Source organism: Caloenas nicobarica, chromosome 5, assembly GCF_036013445.1.
Source record: "Caloenas nicobarica isolate bCalNic1 chromosome 5, bCalNic1.hap1, whole genome shotgun sequence".
Taxonomy (NCBI): Eukaryota; Metazoa; Chordata; class Aves; order Columbiformes; family Columbidae; genus Caloenas; species Caloenas nicobarica.
In genome coordinates, this window is record NC_088249.1 from 64342046 (window position 1) to 64369937 (window position 27892).

The following is a 27892-nucleotide window of genomic DNA, read 5'->3' on the forward strand; positions in this document are numbered from 1 at the left end:
TTGCATCCATGTGGATGATTGCAGCAGTTAATTGTTGGGGGTTTGGGGTTTTTATTTAATGAAAATGTTTTAAATGAAAAAAAAAAACCCAACAAACAAACCTATGTACATTTCAGAGAGAATACTGCTTTGAAGAATTTACGTGCTATATATATAATATATAGACAAGTGGGGTTCTGCTATTTCCCCATTGGTTGAAAGAGAAGAATACATCATCTAAAGTTTATATAAAGATGTTTATAGGAGAATGAATGGGGAGTCACAAAGTTGAACAGCACATCTAACTTCTAATAACTGTTGTCAGGTGGTAACTAGACTACACTTTCCACTGTAAGAATACAAAGTTAGGCACAAATTATATGATGGCTTCTTGAGATACTGTAAACAAAAGCAGAGAAGCAAGGAAAACTATGTTCAGAGTATTGGAGTGAGTATAACCACAGGGGTACTTGGTGTGGAGCAAGGCTTCAGACACTTGGTATCACTGAAGCATTTTTGATTTAAATGACAGATTTCAAATTAGCAAAAGAAACGTATGACAGTACTTTAAACAGTGATGCCCATACACGTACTCAGTCTGGCACCATTTCCAAACCGCTTCCAGACTCAAATGCAGTTTTGTCCAAATCGCAGAGGATCCATTCTTTAAATTTTTGCTTTTATTTTTCTACTTAAAAAGATCAAATGGATTACGGTGCTTCTGTTCTGATCTGATACTGCTTCCTGGTGCGCTGTTTAAAGGGTCTCCACTCGTTTAGATAACAAGTCCTCAAAGTTAGTGTAAATCATAGAAGAATTGCACAGACACAATGAGTCAGGGTCTGCTGTCAGTGTAGACAAAGCGACCCCTGCTTGCTGCTTGAGCCTTATTCTGGATTTCTACCAGGACTGCAGGAGATCCCCTTCTTTGCTCACTTCCATCCCCTCCGAGGGATGACCTTCCCTTCGATTACACTGGTAACAAAACCCCCGTCCCATCATAGCTACCTGTTACAAGGCTGCTTGTGCGGAACAGGTCAAATTCTACACTTAAGTTCCTTATAAGATTTTTCCCTTGTGTTTTGTTTATTCCTGCACGGCCTGAAAAAACCTGGGATGTCGCCCACTGCGCAATACGCTTTTGCTATTTCACCGGGTACAGAACACGTCATGGGCATCTCCTACACCTGGAAGTGGTCTCGGTAGGTCTTCCCTATGGCATGCAACAGGAGGTCCTACTGTCCTGAGCAACCACTTTCAGGCACTGCAAAAAAAGAAAAGAAGAAACAGTGGGAAAACAAAATGGGAAAAAAAAAAAAAATCAGAAAAGGCTGACAATGTTATCACCACCCATGTAATAATTATTAGCATTGTGTCCCCAGTTCTATATCCTTCACTGGCAGTTTAAGTCCCAGGGAAGAGGTTCCCAGCGGATCAATCATATTCATGTAACGTTCACCGCGGTGCTTGGCCAAAAACGGACCCCAGTCCGGCTGTGGAGAGCACACCAACTTGAGTCTCTGCAATGCGGGGAGAGAAAAAGAGAGTTTCATTCGAAGTTACGGAGCAGAATTATAAGGCAGAAGAAACAAAGATAGGCTCATTTGAGATTATTGATGATGGCCCTGCAATGCTCCACTGCTCAATGTTTGTTTTGCACGAAGTTTGCAAGATTAATAGAGGATAAAGTGCCCAGATTTTAATTATACATTCTCCCCTGCACCATATGAGGGGAACTCAGAACCACAGCTACAGATTGTGAGGCTCACTTACTGAAGGACATGTGCACAATTACTTAGCCCAATGGTCTAAGCAGTGAGTAACTGCATTAAAATAATTGGATTTCTGTTTAGCATATTTCCCAAAGGTATACAAATGACCAAAAAGAAATACATTGCTATGAATGAGCAAAGATTTTAATTTTGAGATTAAAAAATGTTTCATTTCTATCTGCAGGAAAAAAAGAAAGAGGAGAACATTAACCTGGCAAACAACAAACATGTCCTAATCTTTCTGCTGATTTCTTTATTAAATATATAATTTGATTGGCGCATTTACAGATAAAAAGGAAAGAAAACATATTTCTGATGACTTAAGAGGGAACAATTATATGTTTATTACCTAATAAAGTGAATCAGACCTCTATATCAGTTATTTTAATCTCTGCTTAATTACCAGTTTGCAACTCTTACCTCCCAAATCAACCATAATAATTTTATGCAACAGACTCTGTATTCAGGAAATACGAGGCTACGGCTGAAATAGCTCCAGCAAAAGCCTCTTCAAAACAGACCCAACTTTTTGGCGTTTCTTTGGGTGCACTTACTAGGGGGACAGTAAGGAGTGCACCCTATTTTTGCAGCAATACATATGCCAGTACTATGCATAAAAGTTAGAAGATTTGAAGTAGAACAATTTGTCTCAGTGTGAGAAACTCATGAGATGATGAACAAGTCAGTCTAATTTCACATTAGCTCGTTTCCAGTAGGAGCAGTTGTCTCCTGACCTACACACTCTAACGTGCTCCACACAAGGGCTGAACGGCCCTTTAAATAAGTGGCCTCGTTGCCTCGTGCCAACCATGTATTCAGATGTTCTCCCTGGCGTGTCCCACCACTTCATATTAAACTCCTTTGCTCCACGTGAAGCAGAAAAGCACGGGCTTTTCCCTTGGGCGTGTGTAGTGTGACATATTGAGAGACAAAAAGATTGTTCTATTTTAGTACATTTTCTCTCCTTTTCATTTTTGAGGCACGTAACAGCCCTGATGGGTTTTGCAGGAGAGCTGAGCTGCAGAAGTGGCTGTGAAAAGAGGTGGCGAGTGTCTGTTCCTTATCCTGAGGAGGGAGCAGCACAAGCAGCGAGGAGAGGACACAACTAAACAAGCCTCAAAGGCCAAAAATAAGACCACCGAACTTCTTCAGATGACAAGGGGAATGCAACGAAGGGATGAAATTCTGACACGAGAAAGACATGGCTGTACCGCACCCTGCGAGGAGCTGAGGAGCCAACGGGATGGGGACGGCCAGGGTGGCCGGCAGGAATTCGATTTGCAAAATAAACAACAGCAGCATAAAAAGAAAGCGCTGCTTGGAATTTTTTTAAGCCCAGGTGCCAGAGAGGACCAGCATAATCAAGAAAAATAGAGAGATGAAGAAAGGGGAAAGATTGTCAGCAAAGCATTATATTGAGTAGTTTGAGCTGTAGAGCGCGAGGTCTTTTCATATGTTTTATTCCTGAACTTTACCAAGTGGCACAACCTCCTGGAGCGCATCCCGGATGACTCGGGTACCCAACCACCTCGCAAACAGGCGACTCCTGATTTTCGTCTCCCAGCACTGACTGCTGGGCTCGCTGCCACACGACTCACACCGGCAGTTGGTGGTTCCTACACCTACACATGGCTTTTGCGAAAAGGCCAACGGAGCCAGGAGAACAACTTTTTCTCAGTAACGCCACACCGGGGCTTATGAAATTTGTAACTCCTCCTAGTTCTCATAAAAGCAATCACTTAACAGTTTAGGAGCATTTTTTTGAGGAATGGAGAACAGCAGGTCTGCATTTTAAATCAACCGAGCATCTCTTTGCAACACAACAACAAGCTTACCGGAAAGTAATCTTAGCACTATTAGACATTCAATACCACAAAAATCGATGTAAAATAAAACAGTCTCCTGTGACCATATTTTTAAGCAGAAAAAAAAAAAAAAAAAAGACAGAAGCATTACCTCAATAAATTTGCCTGGGGCTAGATGCATTTTTATCACAAACATAACTGGGATCCAGATAACGGAGCAGGCCAGCATCAGCCATCCAAGCACCATGGACCAGCCTGGATAGTGGTAAGCTCCGTAAGTCATCGGTTCCCATTGGTAAAAACTGAAGCAAAGAATAAACTGGAAACAAGGAAGGAAAGCAAAAACAAATATGTTTGAATAAGCAAAACGAGCCTGCTACGCAACAAATGGTAGGTATCCACACGCAGAGAATGGTGAAAGAGTTGGTATATATGGAATACAGATAAAAGTACATAAAGTACATACACCTAAGGCAGGGCACTCCCACAAGGTGTAATAAACAGGTCAGAGTCTGAATCTAATGAGTTTCATGCAAATCTTGCAAAATCCCACAAAAATCACTGTATTTATGCCAGAATAATTGGAATTAGAATCTTGCCCCTAGAGTAACATGCTTTATTACATGGTCTATTGGCAGTTTTACCTAATGTGATTATGCTAAGTTACTCCATTTCACTTACTGTATGAATAGCAATATATCTGCTTACATTTGTGCATAATGCAGTAACTTTTGGGAAATGCCTGTGCTTGCCATAATTGCACACAGAAGATTTATAGCAGTATAGCTAGGTGAAGGCACGTGTAAAAATTATCCGTTTGATTTCCAGAGATGTGGAGTAACTGAAAGTCTAATATTGGACTATCCGAATGTATCAAATATTAGCTTTACAGAAGCAATAACAGACAAGAATATATTGCTTGGTTTTGCTTTGTCTGTTTCCATTGCATAAAAATTGCATTACCACTGATCAGTGTCAATTTATTTCGCACCATAAGTTCACTAAATATTACATTTGGAGGGAACAACAACAGAACATGCAAGTTTGAAGTGACTTTGTTTGCTTTCCAAATTTGCTTTCCTCAAGAGACAACATAATTTCCTATTCCCTGGTCGTGATTACTAAGAGTGTGAGTCTGATCAGTAAAGGAATCGAGCAATTTGTACAAAAGCCTTACAGTTCCCTTCAGAAGCGTAACAATGGGTCTAAGGCAGCATCTTGAACATAGCCATGGGAAGACAAAAAGATATAAAAAACCCCACATGCACCTGTCTTTGTTTTTAACAAGGCCCTGAAGAGAAAAAATACATTGCTATTGATGTTATCCTAATACTATAGATTAAACTGGGCTTTGTCTTCAAACTTTAAAAAACGGATTTACGAGCTATACCTATGTATTGTCACAATCAAACAACAGTTACCACTGGATAGGTAAGACAGATCTACCTGTTTTTCATGCACAACAATAATATTCTTCAGTGAAGATAACTGGTAAAGCAAATCTATGCAAGAAGCTGGAATATCTTCATTATGCCCATTGGAGACATTGTTCTCATTGTAGGAAGTTTCTTTTCCTTGCAACTCAGGATTTTGCGGAGACTGCCAAAACTCCCTTGTCCCTTCACACATGCATTCCTGTCCGCAAAAACTAAACCTTTTCAGTTTTCAGGCAAAAAAAAAAAAAAATCTCATTCCTGAATTAAAAATACCGAAAAGGACTAAAGAGTCACCGTTTTGGTGTTTCACCCCACCCAGATGACACTATATTTACAGTTTCAAAATGTGTCTTTTCAGAAATTCGAATAACTTTTCTTATTTTGTACCTAAAAATCTATGAATACCCATAAGAACTATTCAGCACTGCTGTGAAATGCTGAGTTTTTACACCCCTGATCATCTTGCCGCACTCGTGGCCCAGGCCTGAGGACTCGCAGACTGAAGTACCTGCTCTCAAACAGAAAATCCTGCTGAAAGAAGGCTCGGTGGTTTTATACGGACTTATCAAGCTGAAGGCTTTTGAAACGGCTGCAAGAATTATTTCCTTCTTGTGCCAAAACATGATACGCAATTAAAGATTGCATCTGTACTTAGGTTAAAATATAAAGGAGACATTGTGTTAGAGAGCCAGCCGCTAAATGTGGATACGGTTATTATACTTGGACTCTTGGACTCGGAAAAAAAAAAAACACAAACCATGCGTAGCGCTGGGAAAATTGAGAAGGTTCTATCTTTGAGATTAAATGGAGACCTGAATTTGAAGTGAAGCGTTACGCCGGGGTTTGGGGTGGAAATAAAAATTTAAAAGAAAATAATTTTTTTGAAAAAGCCCACCAAAATGAGCAGCGCCCAGCCGCTGTCGCGCAGCGCCCCCTGCTGGTGGTGAGACGGGGAAGCGGCCGCGTCCCCTCCGGCTCCGGGGCCTGGAAACAAAAGTTCCGGTTTTCCTCTTTTTTTTTTTTTTTTTTTTTTTGTCCTTTTCTTTTGCCTTTTCCTTTTTTCTTTTTTTTTTTTTTTTTCCCCTCTTACTTTTTCTTCTTTTCCTTTTTTTTAGAGAAACTGAAGGGATTTCTATTTGTTATCGAGCTCATAGCTATTTCGACCTTTCCTAAAAATAGCTCCATCTTTGCGCCTAAAACTTTGTCATTCAAATTTCCATGTAAAACTTTCCAAAGTGCATCTCTTCAATTAGTTTATGACTCTATAAATGTTTTTTCCCCAGCTCAGCCTGAGGACAGACAGGAGAATCCTATAATTTCCTCTCCCTATGTATATATATGTATGTACAGATATATTGCACACACACATATACAATAATCAAAAATTCTGCAGTATGCCATACGAGCATTTTGGACAGACAGGGACAGGCTACTACAGCAGCATTTGGAGGATCACCATCCATCTCTACAAAAAATACCATTAGCTATGATCTGTTTTGTGTGCTACATACACATACAAGCACACACGTGCACACATGTGTGTCTAGGTATCAGCATCCAAAATCTAATTACTACCACTCAGAAACATCATGAACGATGAAGAAAGAACAACAAAAGTCTTTGGAGAAGATAATAAAAAAGTTCTTACTGTTAAAATAGTTGGGGTCACAAATGCCCAACAGACTCTCCAGAATTTACTTGGCTGGAATCCAATCATCATTTCTATATCTTCGCAAAATCTTTGCAATCCTGTGAACAGCAAATGTAAATGCAATTAGGTGTGAAAGAAACCAGCTGCTATTTACAACATTGCTCTTGTGACATTCCTTGTGTCTAATCAGAAAAACAAACTGATTTGTTGGTTGAAAATTTCAATGGAGGATCTAACCACACAGTAAAAAATTAGTCTGTTATGGTGGGAAGCATTCTAACAAAATATTTACTTCCTAAGGATTAAAGCAAAATTGAGCTTTTACATAGAGATTAAGTGTTCAGTATGTTTTGGGTTAAAGCATAAATAGTATATACATAGTATATACTTAGGTTAGGTGCAATTATGTGCCTACTTGTTATAGTTTGCTGTGAAGATAAACTTAATTAATATCTGTATACCTGTTTCAGCATGGACAATATCTGAGCTTCTCTAGACCCACTATGTAATGGGGGTACAACTGTATCACTTACTAGCGAAACTGATAATGGCCTGACATTTTTCAACTGATATTTAAGCAATACTTAGAATTATTACCGAGCACCTGTAACTATTTTAAATTATATTTGATACTGTTTGAACAAACAGATCGACTGACATGTTCGTTCTTCAGATTATTGTATTGATTGCATCTATGAAGTTACTGGAGTTGATAAAAAGATGCAAGATTCAGAACAAAAGAAATAAACTGCATTATGTTCTTATTGCCCTTCTAGCCAGCCATGCAGTTGCCGAATATAAGAAGGGATCATCCCCAGGCTTGATCCACCTAATTTTGAAGAGTTTCTGATGTCAAGGAGAAATAAATCTACCCACTTGACCGTTCCAAGAATTAAAAAGGGAAAAAATAGCATTATTCAGTGTCTTGTGATGCACCTTTAGGTGCAGCAGGAGGGATAAATGGTGCTAGGGCAGCCCTAAAGGCCCAGCTCAGAGGGTGAGCACAGACTAAGCTGGTCCAAGCAGATAGCATGTCAGAGAAAAGCTAAAAAACTGAGTTATGATAAGAAATAGAGAAGAAAAATCCAGAAATTAAACAAGAAGATGGTATTGCAAGAGCTGTGTTTAGAGGAGGGGAAAAGTACAACATGCAGTAGATGAAAGCTTAGAAAACTAACTTGAGGTGACCCAAATGTCACTTTTTTTTTTCATGTAACAGTAATTTCTCTCCCTCTTTTTCTCTTTTCTAGTGACCACAGCAAATGCTGTTCTTCAGAAACCCTCTTCTCTGTAAAATACATGTAATTTTTATGACCCATGGAACCACTGTGCTTCAGCGCCCATCTGACCCACCGTGTGTTTCTCCATTTTGTAGCAGAGCCTTGTACACCTGGACCGACCATAACCCCCAAGGTCACCGTGTTATGGACCTGAAAGCGGATCTTTGCTGCAACCGAATGATTTACCCCTGTGTTTTATTTATAATACCTTATTACAGTTCAGTGCACCATTTCCACTGAGCTACCTGGGAGGTGCTCACACAGGGGTCGTCCCTTCAGCAGCACAAGGTACGGGCTGAAGGGTCTTTCCACGAAGTTTAAAGCTCATCTGAATGTCTTTACTCCAACCACACTTGCTGCTGCAAAGTGAACTGGACAGTTATCGGGGCTTCTGCCTCCAAAATTCGTGCAAGCTTCATGCAAACCTGCACAGATTTGTTTGAAACTCCACCAATTAAAAAATGTAGTCCCTTCTTGGAATCATCAGTAGATACTCACGGTCTAAGGCACTTTTAAATATTAGCAGTTCAGGAGTCAAATGCATGTAAACAGACACAGGGATTACACAGTACTCATCCCTTTCCCAGTGGAAGACTGAAAATAGGATCGTCAAGTTCCACAGGAAAAAAAAAAAAAGGATGCTTTACTTAACAGAATGACAATTAAATCCAGTATATCTGTTCTCCTTCTCAGATCAGTCAGGCCTGCTGAATAACTTCAGGAAATAAACAATACATGATATTCCTTATCTCAACGTCTGCTCTCTAAAGTAGTATGATGCATTCACAGGTGCTGCAGGTATAAAATTCATTAAAAAGGAGAATGCAAACCTAGACAGACAATATTCTGCTAGAGGTAAAATGTTCAAAATTACTAGCACTTTCTACAAACACACTGCAGCAGTTACCACTCCCTCTGATGACAAACTTTCCCAACAACAGACCGTCAAAAACCAGATGTTGAAGGAGCATGAACAAAGTGAAGGTCGTACATTTTCGGTTTCCAACAGCGTTTCAGTCAAGCACAAGGATTTTTGTATTTAGCCTCATGTTACAAAATGCAACAGTGGGAATTATGCTGATGATTAAATTAATATCCACAGCTCTAGGCTATTATTTACTAATCCTGCATCATAATCCAAACAACTGGAGAATAAACAGCTATACCAGGATGTGAAATAAAAGCAGAATTTGGCTGGATTATATAGCACTGACTATACCGAAAAAATAAACAATTGCAAGGAAGTAACCAAGTGTGCCCCTTTTCAATTTAAAAATCTCAACAAGCTCAGCAAGCAGAACATGTAACGAGAACTAAAGACAGATTTATTTCATCATAAAAGCACCTGCCACTATTGTGCCAACCTGCTTGCCATGAAGAGTACATGTATATGGAGAAAGGTGTCAGTGGAGTGTAAAACAGCAATTGTCAGGGCTTGAAAATATATTATGCCAATTTTAAGCACTGCTTGTAGTAATGTAACAAGAGCAGCAGCTTCACTTGTGTTTACAACATGCAAATCACAAATATACAAGCTGTATTGCTATGAATGCTCCTTAGAAAAGTCGCTTTAATGCAGTAGAAGTGGCTACAATACATTAGTCAAGCAAATGATGATTGTAAAGTAACCCTTTCCTTTTTTGTCTAAAAGACTGGAAGCTCTTTAGTCTAGCAAAAGGTTAATTCCAGGGAACACTCTTTGAAGTAGTTTGTGTCAAAGGTTTTACTAACTTCTGATGATTAGCAATCAGTTGGTACAGAAAGCACGGGAAGAATGATTTGTAATAGACAGATCTTTCCCAAGTCTGATTACATTGAAGTAATAGGTAACTCCAAAAAAACGTTCTCCTCTATTCAAGTCCATCCTTTGCAGTGCTCTAACTATTTCTGTATTATTTTATGGTTTTCATATAAGCTAGTATTTTAAGGGATACTGAATTTGTTGGTCAAAGCAGGCACTAGCAGGAACAATTTTACTTAGAAGCTGAATAAGATGTTGTTCCACAGAGGCAGGTTTGTGGTGCTTCTGCCACACAGTGTTCAGAGGAGGAACAGAGCCAGAAATTTCCTCCCTATTTACCTTCATCCTTCTTTAAAAACATCCAGAACAAAGAACGCAATGGCTTTAAAGGGGACAACCTTTTTGGCACAGACCGTGGATAATGCCGGCAAGGAAGAGTGACCACATCTAGTGCTTTAGCGCAGCTTTTTTCAGGCATGATCCCAGCAAAAAGATGAGGAAGAAGAAGGAAAAAAAAAAATCAGACTCTTATACTCTTCTTGAGCATTCCCACTCACCATCTCTTATGGAATTCTATTGACTTTAGGTAAGCTGGGAAATTGGTCAGTATGATAACCAGATATAATGTCTCAGATGACACATGCCTGGTGGGGTTTCCAGAGGAACAGGTAAATGCTAAACCTGGTAGTGACTGGGGAAGGGAATGGGCAAACCTTGTGTCTTCATGGAAAAGGAATCACAGAGCAATGGCAAAACTTGCCAGCATTTATTTTACAAACCAGGAGTTCTGCTAAATAACCCTCAAGATCCATCTCTCAACTTAAGGAGATATCTCGAAGCATCACGCTCAGGTCCTTTGAGATGACTGGTTGAATGTAAAGCTGATAGCAGTTACCAATGTAATTTCACTCATGGAGAGTACACTTCTAAACTGACTCTAATTAAAATACTTACATTTCAGGGACATAAAAAACAACAAACATTTTGATCGACCAAACCATGATCAATCTAAATCAACTTTTCTCTCAGTGCTTTCACTTTTCCCATTGTATCCTGTAACATCTCCTCACTAGTTCACATCTGACTCAGCTTACAAACCACTCAAGCCTGCTTACTGGATTGGATGTCAGTGGAGATAAAATACACTTCTGTATTTCCATGAAATTACAAGGAAGGGCTGATTCCCTGTCCTGTCTATAACATTCATTTCTCAAGCAAAAGCAACAAATTCTGTATGTTTTGAATTACCTGCAATTTTTTTAATGCATTAATATTACAGCGTGGACCCCACAATGTAGGTAGATCTCAGTATCCAGTGCACAGGACTAGAGCCTAAGATCATGCTCCTAATATGCACCTTCAACAAAACATCTTGGGATTGGTTTTGTCTAGCTGACAGAAAATATATAATTCCTTCTTGCCCATAGCAACAGGAGAAATAGCCTTATCTTTGTTGTCTTTAACACTGACATTCAGATCTTCCTTTGCCTTTAAAGACAAGTCTTACGTGGCACCACCACACTTTAGACATAAATCAATCATCTGTTATGTAGGGAGTTCTTCACGTTTCCCACCACAACCATCTGAGATCACACATTTCCAAGAATCAATTTCCTAAAAGCCCTGGACGAGTTTGGGAGCAAATCACCAGCTGATATGAATTGATGTAGCTACAGTAGCACCAAGGTAATTGTGCTGCTTTATATTACCTGAGGATCTTCCTTCTAATTTAATGTACGTCAGCATGGATTGATATAACTGGTGTTGCTCCTGTGCGTAATTAAACAGTCTGAGCGGCTGCATAGTCTGTTACGGACAGATGGGCTAAAGGGAAAGCTGGATGTGTATGTGAAAAATAAATCCTTCAAAAGTTGTTAAATGCAAAGATACCGCTTCTGGCTCAGGAAGTCTCTAACCCTAAAACTGTTGGAGTGTGAAAGAGCCCCTGGAGAAGTGTCACTAAATGCTCCGTCTGTTCTTATACTCATTTCTTAGCATTGGTTTTAAGCTATTGGTGAGAAAAGGACATCAGACCATATGAAAGTCTTTTGAATACATGTTAATAAAGGAATTCTATAGTAATGAAGCAGTTTTATGCTTCCATTGAAAATAAAGGAATTATGAGACTTTTTATTTAAAAAATGAAAAAAAGTTACTTCTTTCCTTAAGAATTTCACATTACCAGCTACCTTACCATGTGCTAAAATGTTAATTTGACATAGGCTGTCCAATAGCAGTATTTTTTCTTACCATATATATAGGAAACTCCAACAAGCTCAAAGATGGCAATTATGACAAGAGAGTAAGAAGCTGCATAAGTGTCCACAAGCTGTAACATATACATTCCACCCTAAAGAAAAAGAAAACAGCCATTACTTGTGTTGTATAGCTGATCTCAGAGTTTATAATGCTGGAGGAATTAGTGGACAAAATACAGTGAAGACTATCAACGATAGATGAGAATTTCATTATTAACTCTACAGTTTGCCAGACTATCAGTATATACCTAATTTGGGAGGGAAGGCGTCCAAAACTGGTGTGAATGTCTGTATGACATACAATTTTTTTTTTTCTGAAATGAATGCCTAACTCCTTTGAGTGCTTTAGGCACGTGTGGCTAAGGATTAACTTTAAAATTCTGATTCTCAGAAAGAATTGGACAGCTAAGTCTTTTAAATATATCTCAGAGCATCCATTTGAAAAAAAAAAAAAGAGAAAAAAAAAAAAAAGGCTTTTGGTCTCACCCGGTGTCTTTGCGCTTGTGGCAGAATTCAGCTTAATCTTTTGCAGCTTGCATAGGAGGAAAACGGCCACCAGAGGGGCACTGGGGACAGAGAGTGATGCTCAAAGACAACGTTATTACCTGAGTGATCATAGGAAATCCCATGATGAAAAAGGAGATGCAGCACCCAAGAGTGAACAGTGCCTTGTGTGTCCGTAAGTATTTGGGGAACTCATCCGAAACAGAGGTCACTATAGTCTCGATAGTGGCAAACTGAAAGACAAAATAAAAGGAGTCATTTCAGTGCACACTGGGCACAAAGCAGTCCAACTGAATATTGTGGAATATAAGATTATTTTGAATCCAAGGTGTTAAATGCTCAGATGTCAACAACAAAGCTTCACCCAAATGATTTCAGCATCGATGGCCTTACTTCATTCCTCTGTTTGTAAAGCGGTTCACTGACCACATGGAAAACAGTGGGTAATCTCATGGTCCTCCAAACAAATAATTAGGAAACGCAGAAGGAAAAGAAGGGGAAACAAAAGCAGTTTACCATAGTGTCCAATCCAAGTGTCAGAAGCATCAGAAAGAATATTATAGCCCAGAACGGAGAGAGGGGAAGCCTGGTTAAGGCTTCTGGGTAAACCACAAAAGCAATTCCGGGACCTAAAAATGAGAAAAATAAAGGCTGTGATATCTTGCATAATATTAACATTGTTGACTGAATGGAAAAGAGGGAGACGTGAAGAGTCATGTTTCATAGTATAATACAATATTACTTTGCTTGATAAAAGTAAAAAAATATCAGATGCAGTCTCTCCTATTTACAGAAAGATTTAACCATTGCAGAATTTAGCCTCACATGACTAATTTCTATTTTGGCTGCAAGTTTCAAAACACTCCTACTTTCCAAGCTGCAGGATACGTATTTTTCCAGTAAACTAATATGTAGATCCAAATATGAAAGACAAGGAAAGATCATGTACTGCAGTTGTTTCTTTCCTGCTCTGTGATTGAATTCCTACCACTGTCCCTGCCAATTAGCAACCCAGCCCTAGATTAACACAGCGATCATCCACCCCTCAGTACAACAAGGATGAACGTAAAATAAAATACTCCTCTTCAACTCATCAGCACACAGTCAAACGAACAGGAGAGAACATCATGAATGCACAGAGTTGATACGAGACACAAGATAATAATAACCATGAATGAAAAAAAAAAAAAGAAATTCTGAAATAATGGACAGCAGAAAAAATAAGGCGATGAGGCCTTTTAAAGTCTTAACCAGGAATTTTCCTTTCTCTGTGGGTTTGATATCTTGGGCTATAATTTTTATTGGCTGTAAAGAAAAATTAAAATATAAACAATATAAAATAACAAGTATGTTTAGATCTGCCTGGGACAAAAGGCCGGATGAATGTGGCAGTAGCACTACAGTAGGTGGCACTTCTCCTCCATTTATCCCAGCTAAAGGAGCATCCACTTCAAATGCTCTGGGGGATGTTTCCTGTCAGGTGAGATACAAATGGGAGCCAAGTTGTGCCGGTTCCATGACCCACGCCACAAGAAGGGGCTCCAAATTCACTTTGTCCTGGCCATTTCTAATCCGGATTATTGAATCCCATTTCCTACAGCTCCCCAAACTGCTCCTGCTCCAGAGCGAGCTGTTGCTGTCTCATGTACAGCAGAAAAACAGAGTTTTAGCAGCATGTGAAATAATCTCCACAGGCAACTTTGTGAAGCGTATGGAGCTCCTTCTGAACAAAAGAAAAAAACGAGAATTAACAACATTCTTAAAAAAAAAAAAAATCAAAACACCACAACACTATACCTGACTCAGTGTTACTGCCTTTAAAATGTGCTGCAGAAAAATGGCTTTTTGGAACAGGAAGGTGCACGTAGAACTACTGTATATTCATGAACATGTCCTTTCGTCTTTTGATTAAAGATTTATTCTTGACTATTAGACATAAGGGCTCTGTGTGCACTTGCTTCCTGTGTGTACAAGTTTAATTAAGTCTCAGAATAATGAGTTCCCATTAATCACACTTTTAGGCAAAGTTTAATTACAGAATATGAAAGTGCACACTTATCCATCTCAGGCCCTCATAACTCTCCAAGGCATCACATGCCAGGGAGGCTGGTTCCCATCCTCGCCATCTTCAGAGACTTAGGTGGGCATGAACACTTTCTAAAAGTCTGTCTATTAAAGCCAGGAAAACTCCAAAGGTTTTATATGTGTTGAAATGAAAAAAAGTCAAATGATACTGAACTTTCATTTTAAATAACTAAAATATTTCAACTGCAGCATGTTCTTAAACTGTGAGAGCAGAACAAAAGTAGATCATCCAGTCTTTCCCTCCATGAAGAGTGTTTTATTTGTTCATCAGGTTCATGAGGGTTTTTTTCCTGAAAGGAAGAATCTAAATGAAAAAAAATGCTATGTATTTCAGATGCATACTTTAGGAGGAAAAAAAAAAGAAAAATCTCTTCCCATTTGCATTGCCAATTTAATTCAAGATTTTAAAAACCTGAAGGGAGATCACCATTTTTCTGTTATCTCCCTCACTACAAAGAGAAACACAACTTCAGAATAAAAAGAAAGGTGACCAGGGCTCGCTCTTTTCCCCACTTGCCGAGTCTGATTTTTAATTCTGTTAATTTAATGTGCTAACTCAGTCTGCAATTATCCCTAATCTTCACTCTGTGCCTACTGTACAGTCATCTTCTACTGTGGGACTAAATTTTGTCTCCCCTACCATGACGAGCAGTGAAGTCTCACCCTTGTGGACTATTTTTAAACAGCCTAAATGTGCTCTTACAAGCGCACTGACAGCCCTGCAGAAAGATTCTCTCCTGACAGCTCTTTTCACATCCCCTGGAACAGCTGCTGAAACAGCTGGGAACAGGGAGCTCCAGCCTGTGAACAGCCACTCACTCAAAGGCCACCAACAAGCACCCAACAGAAAGGGCTTGTGACCCCCTGTGCTAAATATTCCGTCATCTCCAGGGAGATGAACCAGCTGAACCAAGTGTTTCCTCCACCATCCCCAGCAGCTGTGTCTCTCCGTGCCTCCTCTGTCCATCCCTTTCTAGAGTCAAGCAGCTGTGCTGGAGTGAAGCTGACTCCTTACAAATAATTTCGAGAAGTGTAGTGTGGTCTTCAAGTAATATCTCGACTTCCCAGTGTACCTTCTGCCATACAGAAATGCCTACATACAAGTGGTTTACTAATCCGCTCCACTTTGAAGGCATGGTTTCCACCTCCAACATCAAGATTATCATTAATGACAGAGCTGAAGGTGCCAGCAGGTGTCTAAGTAGCGGAACGGCAGCGTACCCTACCTTGGTCTGCCACAGCTTCGATATTCACTTTGAGCTCATTCGCCATGAAGCCAATAACTGAGAAGATGACAAAGCCTGCAAATATACTCGTGGCACTGTTGGTACATGTGACTATCAATGTGTCCCTGAAAAGAAAACACAAAAGACATGTCACCTTGTTGTAACACATGCAAGGGAAGGGATGGGATTCCCTGGTGTAGTTTTCCAGTGTTGGTATTATGGGAATCCGAAGAAAACCATACCTGAATACTGGGCTATACTGGGAAAATACATGTGACTTGACAGGAAACCAGCCCTCATTATCCCCATCCATAATTATTACATTCTTGATAGGATTTTTATTATTTTCTTCATGATACATGTGTCCAAAAGACTTCACCTTTAACTACTACGACTGAGGAACAAACGAGTCACTTGCTTTATTTATTTATTTTTAATTTTTCCTAGAATTGCTTGTTCATTCTGCTATTTGTTTGTCAGGATCAGAACAAAACACAATCTGAAAAGCTGTCAAAAACCTCACTGAGCTGGAAAACTTCTGGAATCTCTAACAGAGCATCTCTTAACAGGAATGATTAGGTTAATTCTTCAGGTCTATAGAAAAAAAAACAGACAATGTTCTTTTTGGAGTCATCACATGCTAATCTTGTTCCAAAACCCGGATAAAATTTAAGTAAAGTATTTTAGGTATGCGTTATGAAGTGAATTTATGTAAATTTAATGCAATTAGAGATCATTTAGTGATGTTTAAAAAGAATATGTAGCTGAAAACTACAATTTTGTCTGCAATATTATAATCTAATGAATATAAAAATTAAAAGGGAAAATAGTCTTCCTTCATTGCAGTACTCAAGATGTGTTGTAAAATTAACCAGATCAGAAGTAACTAAGCTTTTCTAATTATTTCTGCTTCAGTCTCCCATATCCCTCTCTATCACAGGTGAAGCATGTATTTAGTATCAGACCTGTAAGTTTTTTATACTTCATTAGCATGTATTTAATTTAAAATTTTAATTAACATTTTCCAAACTCAAAAAAAATTGCTAAATTAGTTCAGAAAGATAGCATGATGCTTCTCCCATTTTTGCCCTGATATTCTGAACATAAAAAAACAGCCCAGGACAAGCATTTTTTAAAATTAGACCCAAAGGATTGCTGGGTGGGACTTACTGTTACATTTTAATCCATATTTTAGGATAATTATATTACATTACTTTTGAATACTAGTGGGAAACACTTCTAAAATTCCTTTTTAAAATCCAAATCCACCTTTATTTTTAAAGGTATTTTGTATACAGTACTTAGAGGTTACGGGATAGGGGAGTTCAAATCCCAAGGACTGTGTGCTTTAAAGTCTTAATTCAGCAAAGATTTTAAGGCTGCCCTTGGGACAGCCCCTGTCCTGAATCAGCACGTCTGCTATTGCAGGAATCAGGAACGTTTTGCTCCAGTGAAAACAAGATTGGCTTTAGAGACAATAAAACAGCAGTGAAGCATTCTACGAATGCCACTTGCATTTGTTTTTTCTGTCTGCAGACATTCCTCTTGCACGCTTTTTGATGAAAAACTATCCCATGCCACCAGAACAATGACTTTTCCTTGCAAAAATAACTTTTGGCGATTTCAGATAGAAGCGATTTTAAATTTCGCAACTTGCAATAACTTTGTACATGTAAAAACACTGTAAGGGGAAGTGGAAAAAATAACAACAATTAGGAGAGACTAGAATCGTATATGTAGAAACTGGGTGTTAAAATCGCACGTGTCTCCCAACAGCAAACCTCAGCCCATTCTGCACAGGGGCTGCTCTTCAGCAGAAGCTGCCAAGTGGCACGGTTGGAATGAACCACTGCTCACAGCTCCTGACAGCTTCCCAGATTGCCTTGCAATCTCAAACTGCTGATTCTGAAAGTAAAGAGCCAACGGGGACTACAATGAGCCTCGGGCTTATTTTGAGACTAGCAGATTTGGAACTGGGGAGAAGATACAATACATAAAGCAAAAAAAAAAAAAAAAGATTAAAGAAACAAAACAAAACAAACCACACACAAACAACCTCCCCCCAAATATATTGAAAAAACCACCACCCCTAAAAAAAGAGGAAATTTTTAAAAATAAATAAATAAAAACAGGACAGTTTTCAAACCAGATTTCTGCAAGTTGAAAGACAACTGGGTTTGGACAACACTTGTTTAATAAGGCAAATGGATTTCACTCTCACATACCTGTAGCAATTATTATGGAATTTGTTGTAAGAAGAGAGAGTAATTAGACCTCCCCATGCTGCAGATAAGGAGAAGAATATCTGAGTGGCAGCATCCTTCCAAACCTAAGTAAGATGGACAGGAGAGGAAATAACCAGCTTCAGGAAAGAGTATTAGAAAGATCAATACCACTATTAAATGTTACTGTTAGGAGATTAGCATATAAGTAGGTTAATGAACTTTAGAGTAACGGATGTCAATTAAATGTTTAAAAGCAAAATCCTGCCCTGCCACACATAGTGCCCATTTGATGAGGAGTGCTGTGCTTGCTGAGCCCATATAAAATAACAATATAACCTTTGCTCTATATAGAAGGCACAAATATTCAAACTATATTGCTTGATATATATCAGTTCAAATACATTCAGCAAAGAAAATATAAATCAAGAGGAAAAATCTGCATCGGGTGCTGATGGTTTGTCCACCAGTGGTCCTAAATAATACTTTATCTTCTTGATAGAAGTAAGAGCCTCAGTGTTGCTTCATGCGCTACGTATGAGTGAGAGTACATTAAAATTAGGGTAAACTTCTGTCATTAGGTGTGCCTCAAACAGCATAGCATAAGTTAGGGCTATTTAGACACCAGGGCCCAGTTTCCTCCCATCAGAAGAAAACACATGTTCAACCAAGTGTCTCTTAAAAAAAAAAAAAAAAAAAAATTTTTTTTGTTCTGTAATGAAGTTCTTCAAAGCCTAAAATTCATTTAGTTAAAACATTTCCGAATTGTCTGGAATTTCAAAAGAGCTGATTTCACTTATCACTTGCAAAATGTTTGAAGCATTAATATTTCTATAGACAAGATTTCCTACAAAGTCTGATTTTCCACTCAGTTCCACAGTGCAGAAGTGGAGATACATGTCCCTGCATAGATATACAGTGGACCTATATATATCCTAACAAGTTTGAAGCTATTGCTTAAACAGGACTTTAAAAGCTACCAGCCAGCAAGTAGTCTGTCCTTCATCTAGCTGACTGTAATATACAGCTCTTAATTCATGTTAAAACTGCAAATAAAATCAAAACCAGAAACTCACCTCAATATTATCCAACACTTACCCAGGGTTATACAGATACTTAGCGTATTCAGACAGCCCCATTTTGCAAAAGGCAACAATTCTTGCCTCCTTTATTGCATAATGTGGGATCCAAAAATGCTCATATTTAATGCAAAACTAATTTCTGTATTGTTTGCAAGATGTAATACTCCCATCACCAAAGAATCAAAATACCCATTATTGCAGAGATACTAAGGAAATGAAGATCTGCACAATTCACCCGGCAAACCGCTTTCAGCTTTAATTATCAATCTACCAGTGTGACATCACATCTCTATTAATAGAGGAAAAAAATTCTTAAGGAAAAAAAATGTCAGTAGACTTCCTGAGGTGTTGCTAAAAATCCCTCTTAAATTTCTAGAGAAAAGAGTCCGAATTGTAACTCTCAATTCAGTCTCCTGACTCCTGCCTCAAGGCACTTCAGAATGACACGTATCAAACAGACAATCCATGGGTGGATTCATGTCTACGCAAACACAAATCTGTGTGTATTTTTGGAACATGTTTGATTGGCTTCATTGGCATCAAATGGCTTTTTAGAAATCAGTTGAAATCAAGAGCAAGACAAAGCAGAGCTGAAGCTCCATCTCACACAATCAAAGTTTAAAGAGCAAAACCAGGTACCAAGTTTCTTAATTCTGTTCTCTCCTGCACAGCAAATAGCCTTGTTTTTAAAACACAAGTGGGATAATGATCCCAGACATTCTCTGTATGTGTATGTGCTACTGGGGAGTTCGATTAGGATGTACAATTTGATTTTGTTTAATCTAACATCTCAGATGCATTATTCAGAACAATCTTCTTTGCTCAATGAGTAAAATACACCTATTCTGAGCATTCTTCAAGAAATGTAGATGGATTTATTATGCAACCTACTGAAAGCTCCCTGTGCTTGTTCAAGTCCAGGCAGCATCCATCAGACACCAGTGTATGAAAATGTACGTTTCCTTTCTAATTCCCTATTTTCCAAATGCACCTGCTCTGAGAGATTCAGGTGAAATACTAAACATAAAGTACACACCTTATCTATAATACTATGCATTAAAAATGTTATGTGCACAAATAACAAACATCCATTGCAACAACATTCCACGTAAGACGAAGAACAAGTTTCCACAGTTGACAATATTTGTCTCTGCACACAGAAAATCTGTACGAATTATTCGCCCTGGCAGAGTTATGAGTGCAATAATAAGCCCACCATAGCATCAATTAGCTTCTCCCACTTGGGCGTGATGAAGTACCAGATCCCAGCTCCAGCTCCGGGCAGAGTTACTCCTCTTATAAGGAGGATGATGAGAACTACATATGGGAATGTAGCTGTGAAGTACACCACCTGGACAGACAAAAAAAAAAAAGATTATTGAAAGGGCTTATTTGGATGTATAAGAAGAGGGGAAGGGAAACACAAGTGCTACATTACTGCCTGAAGAAAGCAATTACTCAGTCTCAAGGACAATAGCCAGAGGATAAAATTAGAAAGACAACATGACTATTTCCCAGGAAATCTGAAATTTTACAGCTCTTCTTGCTGCTGGAAACAGGAAGAATGTCAACAGCAACAGAGGTGAAATTTTGGATTCTAGACAGGGAGAAGAAAAGGCAGAAAAGAAAGCCTGGAGAGGAACAATAGGAATTTAGAGCTAACTGGAAATATCACATTCGATCCTTGCCCAGAGTAAACTGACAAAGCTCAATGGAAACTAAATAGGCAGTGCCATTCAGTATCACTTAGAGTTCTGATTTTTTTTATATATTTCTCTGTATTTCACTAGGCCTAAAGATTTTTATTACTGTTTGTACCTCTTAATAATTACATATCACCATGAAAATACATATGGTCCAAATAAAAATAAATAAATAAATAAATTTAAAAGTCAGTGGAACAATCCAGATAGATCTAATCATCATTATGTCTAAATACACAACAGAGGTTGTCTGTTTAATGTCTTAATAATTACCCAGTACAGAGCAGAGCTCTCTCTATGGTCAAATTAAATGGCTGGATTATGGCCAGTGAAGCTGTACACTATACCCAAAAGCATTTCAAATCCTTTTCACATTAACCTCTGAATCTTACAGGGTCCAGAATCCTCCGAGCTGAAGTGACTTTTCAAACTGCTTTCCCAACCTTCTCTTTGCTGTTTCAAGAAGTTGTCCTGATGAATTGTTGTGCAGTGAATAGACTGAACTCATCCATGCATAAATAAAGGGTTTCGATCCCTGACAACAAGGAGTCAACATTTTTCTTGGCCACTAAGACTCACTTAAAGAAATATCTATTGCCACATACAAACCCAAGTTATTCACCTGTTTCTTGGCTCTGGCCTTCATGAAACAGTTTTTCCTCTCACACTAAGGTAGGAAAAAAAAAGAAAAAAATCTCAAATTTCCCCTGGCACCCTGAGTCTCTGGATTTTCTGCTAATTCCCAAGCTACCTCCCAACAGATCATGTCAGCTTCTGGATGTGAAGAGATGGCTCAGAATCAGAAACCCTGTGGCCAGCTCTAGAAAACTCACAGCTATTTCTGCATATCCACTATCTTTATCCCAGGAAATATCTAGTTATTTTACTTCAGCTTTTTTTCTAATCTTTGCAATCCACTCTGGGTAAATAAGCTGGATTTTTGCTATGTTGTCATCTGACACTTTAACCTGCATGCTAATTGCAATGGCATTGATGGAGAAGTCTCAGATACTGCATTCCTGCAAGTTTAAAAAAAAAAAAAAAGAGAAGAAGAAGAAGATAAAAAAACGGAACACCACCCAAACCACTGCTGCTGCTGAAGAAAAATCTGCATTTCTGTGCTCAGGTGGCTGCCTGGCCAATTCGAATGCCTGTACTTCCATGTCAGTAATAGAACGTGCTCCTCTTGACACGGTTGCTCGTTAGGAGGCATGGCAGAAACTGCAGATTTGAAGGGCGAGGGAGAGGATGACGTGCGAGATGTCAGAGAAACAAAGCAAGAAGCCGAGTTACCGCAAGGAGGAGTTTTGGAGAGATGACACACAGATATATGGGAAAAGGGGAGACACACTGTCACTGCTCACACTCACCATAGCGCAATTTGAGTTCAGTTCTGGTTTTAAAACGTGTTACTTAACACCTTAATTTATATAATAATTTCCATGATTGCAGTGACACATAAGGTCTTTAATGAAACCCACACAGAATAGGGAAAGCTGCTGAAGGGACCTTTTTGCCACCTAACTCCTGAGCACAGCAAAAAGGCTCATTTTAAAGTTACTGAAGATTAGGGAACAAACGCTAAACCAAAATAATATATTTTTTTGCTTTGACTAGACAGGAAAACATTGACAGGAAAAGGTCACTTCATTAATACTTAGCCATTCACTGAAAAGAATTGTCAGTAATTCACCATCTCGAACAAGAATGTGATTCCCTTGAAGCAGCACACTGTTTTCTGGTAAATGTATGATCACAAATATTTTTCTTACTTTTCCTGATGACTTGATTCCTTTAGCAAGGGAGGCATATACAATCACCCAAGCTAGGAAAAGAGACAGTGCCAAGGGCCATCTGATCTCACCAGGATATTCAATCCCTGCTGAAATCTTCAATACAAAGTACCTAAGAATAAAATAAAAAAAACAACCACTTTTTTAAAAAGGAAAAAAATTAATGACAGCAACTGCAGGCTGTCAGTGTTTTGTTTTGCTCCAGTGTCCTCAGTGGTTTCTCTAGAAGGTTCCAGTGATGCTCACCATGTATTATTTTATTTATCTGCATTGCAGTAGTAGATAAAAATATCAGGCATGGGCCAACACCCCAGCTGTGCTGAGCACCATAGGAACAGAACACAAATAATCCAGTGTTTGAAATTTAGCTTTCTTCATTCCTACACATTAAAAAGAATGGGTATCATTTGTTGTCCTTAACTATCGTGCTTCTAGTCTTCCAAACAGTGAAGTTTTGTCTGTTAGATTGGATTTTAGAGAAAGATTAAAATAAGATCTCCAAACAACGACAGATCTTACTTGAAGTATTCTTCACTTCCACTGACAAACGTTTTGTTCCCTTCACTGGTGAAGTTAACCATAGTCAAGTTTGGATAGGCACTCATACAGAAAGTAGAGTTCTTGATTTGGATCTTTGGGTGGTCACCAATAATGCAGGAATCTAGGAATTAAAAAAGAAAAAAAAAGGCTAGGGTTTGGGTTTTTTTTTTCAAGTTGGGTGTAAAATGACAATGAAAAACATTAGATCACACACATTACTTGAACTTTTGCTCTGTGTTTTAGATTGCTGGAACGGTTTGCTTACAGAAGCTCTAAGGGTCTGAGAAAACTGGATCTTAAAACATTTCACGGTTTTCCTCCTTTATCCCAAATGTTTAAGGTGCCGGGGTCAGGCAGGGAGGGGATCCCGGTCCCGGCAGCTCTTCCAGGAGGGGGTTTGCTCGGTTTACTTTTCAGGTCATTGCATGTTTTGGGTCGTTTGCAAAAGTGGGTTTCGTTTTATATTTTTTGGTTATTTGTGGTTTCGTTTTCGTTTGGTCTGGGGTTCTTTAATTTTTATTTCTGTTTTCTTGTTTTGTTGGGGTTTTTTTGGCGGTTTTCTTTCGGTGAAAATAAACCCCGCTAAAGCCCAAGAAGTTGTCTTTAACAAAAATCAGAGTTAACTATAGCATTATGTTCTGTGCTTTCTCCCCTGCACAGTTTTTACCGAGGGGAAAAAAAAAAAAAAAAAAAAAAAAAAAAAAAAAAAAAGTTGGGCTTTTTTTAAGCATTATAGTGGAAATATCCCATTTATCCTCTAGGAGGAAAAATTTAAATAAAAGGAGGGGAAGCGCCCATATGATGCAGATCGCTTCAAAGAGCTTTGGGAAGCGGCGGTTCCTCCGTGCTGGGACGGGCACCCGCATTTTCCGCTGGCATCTCCCAGGGGCGCAGCTGAACCAGAGAAAGCTCTGGAACCCACCACGGCCACAAAGAGGGAGGGAAATTAAAAAAAAAAAAAAAATTAAAAAGCGCCTGTCCCAACTTACCTAACAAAAGTTTGTTTTTATCTTTACAGTCCGGCGTATTCCACGGGTTGCTACAGGACGCCCAAGGTAGCACAGGTACAAAGGACGCAAAAAGGTAGAAAAGTGTGTAGCACAGAATAATATTGTAATATATGGCTATTAGAACCGAGATGATCAGCATGGCAATGCCGCAGCCTGCGAGAAGAGAGAAGGAGAGAGGAGAATAAAGCGGTTAATGCGGGGGGGGGAGGCGGGGAGCAAAGCAACGGCTTCGTGTGGCGCAGGCACTGAGCGCATCCACCCGCGCAAGTTGCGCGCTTGGCGCTGCCGAAACACCAGCGGGAGAGCCCGTAGCATGCGGCTGCGCGCCTGCGGACGCGCTGCGGAGCTGGGGCGGAGGGAGGCGGCGGTGCTTAAGCCATGCAAGAAGGGGGGTGCAGGTCATGCTCCCCAAAAACCGGGCCGGCTCCTGCTCCGCTCACCTTGCAGGGCGGGGATGGCTTTCCAGACCGACACGGGCCCCTGACTAGCAAACTGCCCCAGGGAGACTTCCAGGAAGAAAATGGGGATCCCAGCTAGAGCCAACATCATCAAATAGGGGATGAGAAACGCACCTTGTGGGGGAAGAGGGGGAGAAAAGAACAACCTGAATCATGGCGCACAGGCGGGCCGCCCGCGGAGGGGCCGCACCTCCCCCTTCACCGCATCGGGGTGAACGCGGAGAGGCCCGCGTAGCCTCCGCGGGGCAGCGGTAGGCTGGGAATGGGCTCTCCCCGGGCCGAAACGGGTCCGTTTCTGCCCGTGACACCGGGCACAACGTAGCCAAGACCTACGATTATTAAATTTTTCTCTTTGTTATCGATCTCCGGTGCCCCCAGCCCCGACAGGGAGGAGAAGCTTTCTGCATTTCCAGCATTTGCTCGAGACTATTATTATTAAATTAGTATTTTAACACCTCGCACTTAAAAGGTCTCAAGCGTAAAAAGGAAAAAAAACCCCACACCTCTCCATTTTTTTTAAAGATTGATTTTCGTTTTAAATCGCTAGTTCTCGCACATAAAATAGCTCTTAGAGCCTCCACAGAACTGTTTTCAATGTCCACAGCACCAACATTCCCTGCTGATAGCCCTGCGCAGGGGAAAGAGGTTTACAGCTGCAGTAGGCTTTAGCAGTAACACCCACCGGTTGTCAGTTTAGACAAGAGCCTCTGTTAGGAGAACCTCCGCAAATCAACTTAGAAACTATTAACGGCACAACCCCTCTTCCAAGTTTTCTTCTCCTCTGTTCTGCTGAGCAGCATTCGCTCTATTTCAAACGATTACTTTTCAATCAGCTCATTGGGGGATTTAGAAGAAATTCCCCAAACTTCAACAAATAACACAAGGGCTCGACTCGGGTTCAAAAGTCCTCATGTGACTTTCCCGAATCGAAATTCCTTTGTATCGTCTCCTCCTCCCTCCACTTCCCCCATGCCGAACCGGTTGCGGATTCAAACCTGATTGCGTTTAAACTGGGGGAAGGGGGAGCCCTCACTCTGCGCCAGCCGGGATCAGCCCGGCTCTTCATTTTCCTCCCTCTCCGACCAGCACCAATTAATTGCGGGTGTTTTTAGAGAAAGCGCTATATTTTAACGAAATCTTGCCGGAGCTTGCCTACTTTCAGAGCTGAACATCAGAAAAACCCAGCCAGGGTCTTCACTAAATCGCTGAGGGTCTGGATGAGCCCCCAGACCTCAGCTCAGCCTAAGACTTGCTGCCCGGCTTTGCCAGGCAAGAGGGAGTTGCCAGCTCCCGTTTCCCTGGTGTTTCTCCCTGCCAAAAAGGCGGGGACCGGCCCAGCCACGCACGGTTCTGCAGGTAGAGAGACAGGAAAAAGCCATCATACCTCCCCCATTCTTAAAGGCCAGGTACGGGAACCTCCAGACATTGCCCAGCCCCACTGCATAACCCACCATGGAGAGGATGAAATCCAGCTTGCTAGACCAGTTCCCTCGGGCTTTATTTTCATCCCCTACATCGTCTTCCTATAAGGGGGGAGAGGAGGGAGGGGAAAAAAAAAAAAAAAAAGAAGAGAGATCGGAAAACAGCCACTTTTGCAAACAAGCATCGCGGTGCTGTGGCTGCCGGGTTCACCGGAGGGAGACCGGGGGAATACGGGAGGGGGAACCTCTCCCCTGCAGCCCCCGCCCGGGCTTTCTTCTGCCAGAGAAAACAGAGAGGGGCTTTTAAACCCTGGCCCTCTCTCAGGCTGCTCCCGAGGGAGGGGAGGGGGCGATTGCAGCCCGGGGGGGCTGTGGGGGGGTGTCAATCCCCGCCCGCCCAGACCCCCCCGGGGCGAAACGCGCAGGGCTCGGCTGGCCGGTTCACTTCCCGGAGACTCCGGCCACTGCAATGCGCATCTCCCGGCGGTGCCGGCATCTACACAAGGCCTCGAGGGGTTCGCCTGGTTCCTCATTCCCGGTGCACGGGAGGTCCCACCGCTTTCTCTGGGGAGAGGAGCTCTTGGTGCCCTTGGACGGGTACGGTCCCCAGCAAAGCCCGCGGGGGCCCAGCCCTTTCCCCCGGCACACGCAAACGAAGTAAAACCCGCTTTTACAGGATAAACCCGCCCCCCTACCCTCCTTCCAGCGCAAACCCGGAAAGGCAGGAGGGCAGGGAGAGAGAACCCTTCCCGGGGCGCAGGGCCAGGGTCTGGGAGGGGGGACTGGTTTGATTGATTTGGCCTTATTTTTGGTTACAGGCTCCAAGGAATTCAGCCCTCAGGGGCTGGAGCCGAGGCTGCGGAGGGGAAAAGCGGGGCAGCCGTTCGCCTCTGATGCTGGGGACAGGACGCGGCCCCTTGCGGGGAGGCGCAGCGGGTTTGCGCACACACGTACCCGGAGCTGGGTGACACTGACGGGCACGGCTCAGTGAACACATGGGAGTCAGCCGGGAACTATTGATTGTCGTTTATACCGATATTACATGACTAGCGATCGCCAGCAGTACAGCACTTTATCTGAGACCCTCTCTCCCTCTCCTCTCCCCCGCCTCCCCGTGGCACAGCCCTATCCCTGACTGATTTGGTCCTGATTTTAGAGCTTCAGCCCTAAATGGGTGCTGAGTGGCAAAAGCCTCCCACTCCCACGAGCTGAAGTGGGGGAAAGAAACCCTATAAGGAACCAACTTACCCCCTCCACTCTGCCAGGAAGAACAGAAGTGTTGCCATCTGTGCCCAGTACCACGGTGCTCTGGCTCAAGGTCACCCAGGCGCCTTTGGCGTTGTTTTGTTCCAATGTGCTCTTACCAAGGGTTAGGTTAGCGTCCCCGTCTGTGCTTTGCAAAGCGGGAATTTTGCAGTGAGGGATGGCAGCTTGCCCGGCGGCCCCTGCCCCAGGGGTGTGTTTGCACGGAAAGGTTTCCAGAGATTCCCTCCGGAGAGTGGAGTTGGCTTGCACTGGGGTGCTGCTGAGCTTGCAGATCCCGACTTTGGTCCTCTCAAAACCATTTGGTTTAGGTTCTTCGGAGGGAAGTGTTTTGTTGTCGTTAGAGAGCGATCGGGGAAGCTTCACCATCGTGGCAGGGGCTTGCGATGGGGCATTCTGCGGCTCATTTTCGGGGCTGATTCTTACAACTCCCGCACCTTCACTGGGTCCAGGAGCAACGGTTTCAGGACTGTTCACAACCTGCCTGCTCATATCCCTTTGACTGGCGTAATCCTAAAATGACAACATCACATACTTTACCAAAAGAAAAAAAATGTTGGGACTGCAGAGATTCTACGTTTTTCTTTCCTTGTGCACAAAATGCATGTGCGAGAAAATATGATTACAACCCCTAATTCGAGTTTAAATAAGTGTTTTTACAGC

At 41.1% G+C, this 27892-nt stretch overlaps 1 protein-coding gene across 1 annotated transcript; it reads right to left on the reverse strand.

Annotated features, from left to right (window-relative positions):
- Nucleotides 1–1343: 1343 nt before the first annotated feature.
- SLC6A5 (solute carrier family 6 member 5) lies at nucleotides 1344–27379 on the reverse strand. Its single transcript, XM_065637015.1, has 16 exons — nucleotides 27211–27379; nucleotides 26942–26949; nucleotides 25930–26068; nucleotides 24528–24659; nucleotides 24067–24240; nucleotides 23057–23198; nucleotides 22517–22649; nucleotides 20258–20392; nucleotides 17963–18066; nucleotides 15738–15862; nucleotides 12943–13055; nucleotides 12528–12659; nucleotides 11915–12014; nucleotides 6641–6741; nucleotides 3708–3875; nucleotides 1344–1499 (listed from the first exon to the last, which is right to left on the reverse strand). The coding sequence occupies exons 3-16, from the start codon at nucleotides 25997–25999 to the stop codon at nucleotides 1344–1346; spliced, it is 1785 nt and encodes a 594-aa protein (XP_065493087.1). The 5' UTR covers nucleotides 26000–26068; nucleotides 26942–26949; nucleotides 27211–27379.
- Nucleotides 27380–27892: the final 513 nt, after the last annotated feature.

Bases quoted from the DNA above. Each gene is read 5' to 3' on its own strand.
- SLC6A5 (XM_065637015.1), bottom strand. From the start codon at position 25,999: ATGGTGGGTTATGCAGTGGGGCTGGGCAATGTCTGGAGGTTCCCGTAC. The intron at 24,660-25,929 runs GTATGATGGCTT...TTCCCCCACAAG, and splicing joins GGCCTTTAAGAATGGGGGAG to GTGCGTTTCTCATCCCCTAT. The intron at 22,650-23,056 runs GTAAGATCTGTC...TTTTATTCTTAG, and splicing joins GGAAGTGAAGAATACTTCAA to GTACTTTGTATTGAAGATTT.